The sequence below is a fragment of the Lepidochelys kempii genome, chromosome 4 (assembly GCF_965140285.1).
Source record: "Lepidochelys kempii isolate rLepKem1 chromosome 4, rLepKem1.hap1, whole genome shotgun sequence".
Taxonomy (NCBI): Eukaryota; Metazoa; Chordata; order Testudines; family Cheloniidae; genus Lepidochelys; species Lepidochelys kempii.
In genome coordinates, this window is record NC_136383.1 from 54,119,030 (window position 1) to 54,125,029 (window position 6,000).

The following is a 6,000-nucleotide window of genomic DNA, read 5'->3' on the forward strand; positions in this document are numbered from 1 at the left end:
TTTTCTTTTTGTGGTTTGAAGTAGGTATCTAATTTATTTGGGCATACTTTATTTATGTGATCTTTCTTCCTCAAGGAAAACAATGGGAGGGACCAAACAAGATCAATGTTTTTTTTAGGTGGAGCAATGCAGACAACACTGTATGCATCTCACATTGCTCTTTAGGTAAAAGATGCACTACAATACCACAAGGTTAACTACGATGATAGCAATGAAATTATTAACCCAAATTCACTAAGAATAATAATTTTCCCTACATGTATTCTCTTGTCAGCAATGAGCTATACCATGACCCCCGCTGTGGCAAGAGGTTAAAAATAATAAATAGAAACTATGTTAAAAGCTTCTCCATGTACATGTGATGTCTGCTAGTAAGGTAATAAATACTATTAAAAGAGAGAGACTCCTGTTGCTGATAAAAGTCCTTTTCACTGGCAGCTCTAGATTCCTGCACGAAGGCAAAAGACTGTTGTGACGTATGGGGAGCCTTTTGAAAGTCCCATCCATAATGCCTACTGTAGTCTCAAACTATCAAATCCCCAAACAAACAAAGAATAGAAAGAGAAAAAAGAAAGAAACTTTAAATAATATTGAATTTATCTAGCAACATTTTCTTTACGCTCTTTGTCAATAAATTACTACAACAAAAAATGAGATAACAAGGCTAAATGGAACATGCGGTAAATTAGGTGTAGAATATGAGTCAGTTGAAATTCAGTTTCAGAATAGTATAAGGCAGTGGTTCTCAAACTATTGTACTGGTGACCCCTTTCACATAGCAAGCCTCTGAGCGCGACGCCCCTTATAAATTAAAAACACTTAACACCATTATAAATGCTGGAGGCTGACACCTCGTGACCCCCCACCCCATGTAATAACCTCGCGACCCCCTGAGGGGTCCGGACCCCCAGTCTGAGAACCCTTCGTATAAGGGAATGTTCAGGACTGTATCCTAGGCATGATGACTGAACAGTTATGAGGCTCCTCCTAAAAATTCAACTATGCTGTTTGTACCAATATAGTGCCACAATTACATTTACTTAGTTGGCAAAACAGATTCAACAAAGAGTTATATTGAAGTTTGTACTTGATTAAATACATTCCTCAGACAATAGCCATTTAACATTTAGGAGGACATTGTCCAGATCAGTCTTACAAATTTAGTTTGAACTTATATAATATCAGTCTACTAGTTTGCATTTTGCACTTCCTGTAAGCCCTTGAAACTGAATTAAAGTCAAAGCAATAGTGACTGCTATAGTAAAGGTGACTTGAAAGTGGACATTCTAATCACCTGTTTCAAGCCTCACTACTTTCTGAAACTTTCACTTTTCAGACTGCCATGTTTCCAGTAAGGCATGTTTCCACTTTCTGCCAGAACGTGAATTTTTGTTGGAAAATCCAAGAAAAAACAATTCAAAATGAGGGGAGGAAGTAAACAAGAAAATATTTTCTCCATTTTAAAACACACACCTACAACTTTTTCTTTTAATTATCTCTAAGCACTGAAGTAGCTATGCTATGGAAATATCCCTCATTGAGGAGACAGCCTTTGAGTGTTCCAGTTGAAACTGATTGATTTATGGGAGTTATGAGCATTTGAAAACCACACTCTCCACATGCATGGCAAGTTTTTAATAAAGGTAATATAACTAGGTTTGTAAATTAAGAAAGATTATGCTACACATGGCTGTGAAAAATTTAGTGAGGATGGGTAGCGACTGAGCCACGGGCTCCACAGCAATTTGTTAAACCTTAGCCTTATTAATTTGCACCTTTAAAAGTAGGAAAGAAGCATTCACTGTATTTTGTAAGGTGGGGAAGGGTAGGCATTCTGGCCATGTCTAGCTAAAAACTTTAATTATGGAATTTCTTGTTCATAAAAAAAAAAGCCACCAAAAATAGGCAATACTGTTTCTCAAAACAACATAATATACTTTTTATTCTACAACCTTAGAAACATACGGCTACCATCTTGCAATTGTTTTCATTCTCCTATATTTACACTATTTTAATTGTTGTAATGGTCCAGTATAACTTTGATAAACTTTTTATACACTTTCTCTCCGAGGCATGTGTTTTAATAATTGAGGCCCCAATCTTGCAAATACTTGTAACTTTACACATGTAAGTGGTTTCAACTGTCGTCAGTTTCTGTAACTACAGAATTGTGGCATTATTCAGTAACCATGTATTATTCTGCTGCAATTTCTTTTTGATGGACAATACAGACTTCCTTAAACGCAATTCAAGGAATAAGACTGTTAACTAAGAAATAACTAGGGCGTAGGTCCTGAAAATACAGTACTTACATATGTGCTTAAATTTATGGACAAGACTAGTCCTATATGAAATCCTATTAAAGTCAACAGGACTATTTATATGAGAAAAGTTACACCTTTAAGTATACAAGGTATGTCAGCAAATTTTCACTATATTCTCTGTTATAGTTAACCTGTAGTATGCTGTGTAACAATGTTTTACTGTGTATTTTCCATATAATTCACTTTAATACACTCTGTTTGGCCCATATGTCATACATAGCAACCTTAGATACACAACATATGCATATTATATTGCATTTAAGAATTAGCAAGTTATTATGTAAATAAAGACTTTATCATAATGTAAATGCATAATGGATGGAAGAGTTAAGGTTGCAAGTACATTCTTAACTATTTCATTTCCAGACTTTAGTGCTTAACTATGCAACCTTAACATTCTCCTACTGCAGTTTCAGATTTGGGGATCTTCTTGAATGAAATATGTAAATACTGTTTATCTAGGAAACATATTGCTAAAATCAATTTGAACCTTAAAATCAAAATATATTTTACATTTAGTACATGTTAACACTAAAATGTCACAAAAGTCACTATTTATAGCATTTGCACACTAATTGCAATGGACTCCCAAGACATTTTCTAACTCTGTAGGACCCTTTGAATGCATAACAGCATTTGAACAATTCTTACTGAATTACCTAATACATTATTTTCCAAGAACATCTTTTAATCCCAGTGCAATTTGTCTATAAAAATATAAATCCCACCAAGCAAAACTGACATTAGTTTAGAAAAATTTAGTGCATAAGCACACATCAGGAAAAAAACCCACTACTTAGCTCAAAAATTAGTGTAAAAACTCTGCAAATTAGGCCCTGAGTTTAAACACCTAGCTTTGCACAGTACTTCAACAAAGGCAACTGCTCCTCAGTTCAGCAAATGTTACTTTACTAGAGCAGGGAGTCTGGGGGTGAGCGGGTAACAGCATGCAACTTGAGGGGTAAGGAAAAGCCAGTACATAAAACTGAGCATAGTTAGCAGCGGTCTGTGCAGGAGAGGCACAACCCAAGTGAATTAAAATGGAGACTGAATTTCATCTCAGCCCTAAAGAAACAGGGTAGTCGCACCAGGTCAGGGTCAAGGTCACCAGCAGGGCAGTCTGCAGCTGCCTGCAAAGCTATCTTATCTGCACACACAGAACTCAATTTCCAAATTCTGTCAATCCAGAAGAATTTTCTGCCCTCACCAGCCATCCGTCCCCCCTTCCCCCCACACACAAAAGTTTAAAATTAAAATCTTGTTTTCTCAACCACTATTCTCAAAGTTGTTATTTTGTGGAAGTTTGATGTTCATGCCAACACCCAAATCATACATACAAAGGAGAGATTAGCCCCCCCTCCTCTCCTTTCCCTTATTAGAGATCAGTGAACTGGAGGAAAGCAGCAGTGGTGCAAACACAGATCACTGCACTTTCATGAACTCACTTGTGCAAGCTTCCTGAACTAGATAGATTTCTATACGGGGAATTCTCTGTGTGTGTGTTTCAGACTCAGATCCTCTAGCGGGCAGACGGTGAAAGGACTGTACAGGGGCAAATAAACACACACACACACACACACACACACACACAACCCCAAGCCCTGTGAGTCGGCTCCAGCGGAAAGAAAGGGAGAGAGAAATATTTGTGGAGCTGCAAGTGCCATTTCTTCCCCCACCTCTGCGTTGGCTAATGTGCCAGGTTGACAGTGTCCGGGAGGTGGTAAAGGGCTAGGAGGGGAAGCGGTGCCTCAAACCCCTTCCCCGATAGCTAAAAATATATGGAGAGAGGTAATCGATCGCACTCTGTCTGCGGCGGAAAAAACACTGCACACCATATACCACAACCTTAACCCTCCCCCTCCCTGGTGAACTTCAGGTGACCGACCATGGCTTTGACACATAAGCAGTTCAGCTCTCACCAGACACTGAACCCTGGGGCACAGCGAGGAGCGGCTGCAGAAAGGCACTGAACATATGTGCTGGAGACAGCAAAATGACCCCTAAATCTACCCCCCCCCCGCCCTCCTTAGACCGACCCTAACGCCACGCCGGGGCACGATATTTATAGGGTTTCTTTCCCCCTCTGCCTCGCTCGATAGCATCCGATCGCTTAATGGAAGGAGAGAGGAAGAAAAGTTAACTGTTTTGCAAAGAGGAAAAAATGGGGGAGGGGGCAGAAAAGGAGCCGGGGGAGCGGGCAGAAAAGGAGCCGGGGGAGCGTGAGCTCGGTGTCAATGCGTAGCCTGCAGGCTAGGAGGGCTGCGATGCACTTTAGTCCCGAGCTCTGCTTCTCAAGGCTGGGGCAGCAGTAGCGAAGCCTGAGTCTAGCCTGGCTCGCCTGACCCTTCATTTTATTGCGGCCAGGAGCAGCCCCTATGCTGCCTCCCGCTGCTGCCGCCGCCGCCGCCTCCCTTGCTCTGCAGGGACCTCGCATGCCACGATCTGCCCCCTGCCTCCCCCGCAGCGGCAGCCCCGGCTCCGTGTGTGTGGGTCCCCCAGCCCTTGTGCCCTCCTCGGCCGCTCCCCGCCTCGCCCTCCCCGGCTCCGGGGCCGACAAGCCCAGCCGCAACCTTTAGCCGGAGACGGACCTCTCGATTGATTCTGCACAAGACGCCAGCAGCCGCTTCCCCTCCAGTGCCACCCCCCTCCCCACCCCAATAAAAGAGCCCCCCGGCCGGCCCCCGGGAGAAACCCGCACTCCCGCACAAATGCACGATCAGCGGAGAGGAGAGGAGAGGGGAGGGAAGGGGGGGAGAGGGCGAAGGCTGCAAAGCAAGGGGGGAAAGGAGAGGGAGAGAGGAAAAATTAAAAGGGCACAAGGCTGTTCATCACCAACATGGCTGCCTTAGCTCAGACCTAAAAGAGGAATAACCCAGGCTGTGTCTTTGTCAGTTTCACCTCTGTAACCCTAAACTAATGCACAAAACAACGGAGGCGGCTGCAGAGAGGAAGGAGACAGGGAGAGAAGGAAGGAGAAAATGGCAAAAGAAGGGGCACTTACGTGAAGAGAGGCGCTTGGGCTGCTCCTGCTTCCTCCTGGGCATTTTCCCCCTTTTTTCACATTCTCCTCCTTGGTTTAATGGGAGATCAAATAAAACCAAAGGGGGGCAAAGGCAGGCACAAAGCGGGGGCCGGGGGCGGCCGGCAGCGGGGGGTTTCTTCTTCTGCTGGGGAATGGGATTGAAGCTGCTTTTCCTGGAGCCAACAAGAAGGGGGGTTTCTTTTGCTTCCCCCTTTTCTTTCTTTCGTCCCCCCCGCTCCCCCTCCCCCGGTCGTGCACCTGGCTTGTCCCCGGTCGCAATATTCTTCAATGGGAATGGATCTAATCTGTGGGAGAGTGAGTGTGTGCTATGTGCGGTGTCAATAAGGAGGGCTGGTGCGGCGGTGTCTATGGCTGCTCCCTGTGTGTCTCCAAGCCCCTAACTAACACTAATGCAGGGATCAAAGGGCAGCGGCGGCGGCGGCGGCAGCCGAGCTCCCAGCTCACACACAGACTGGAAAGAGAGACAGACACACAGAGGCAGAGCAAAGAGGAAGGTGCCCCCAGGCTCCCAGGCTGTACTTTAGACACCGAATTGCAAGCGCTCCGTTTAGGAAGGGTTCACAAGGGGAGGATGCAATTCCTAAATTATTTGCCCAGTTGTCTTCGATCTGAAGGGGGGGCAGTTTATATGTC

General features: G+C 44.1%; 1 protein-coding gene across 3 annotated transcripts in view; it reads right to left on the minus strand.

Annotated features, from left to right (window-relative positions):
- ZNF827 (zinc finger protein 827) overlaps nt 1–5,780 on the minus strand; it is a 133,783-nt gene extending 128,003 nt beyond the window's left edge. For 2 of the 3 annotated variants that reach the window (XR_012158582.2, XM_073341279.2), the window contains exon 1: nt 5,326–5,779. Coding sequence is in view for 2 of the 3 variants with exons in the window: in XM_073341279.2 (XP_073197380.1) it covers nt 5,326–5,368 (43 nt within the window). In the remaining variant the exon portion in view is untranslated. Of the gene's footprint in view, nt 1–5,325 lie in introns of all 3 variants that reach the window. The other variant, XM_073341277.2, reaches the window with a different exon arrangement.
- Nucleotides 5,781–6,000: the final 220 nt, after the last annotated feature.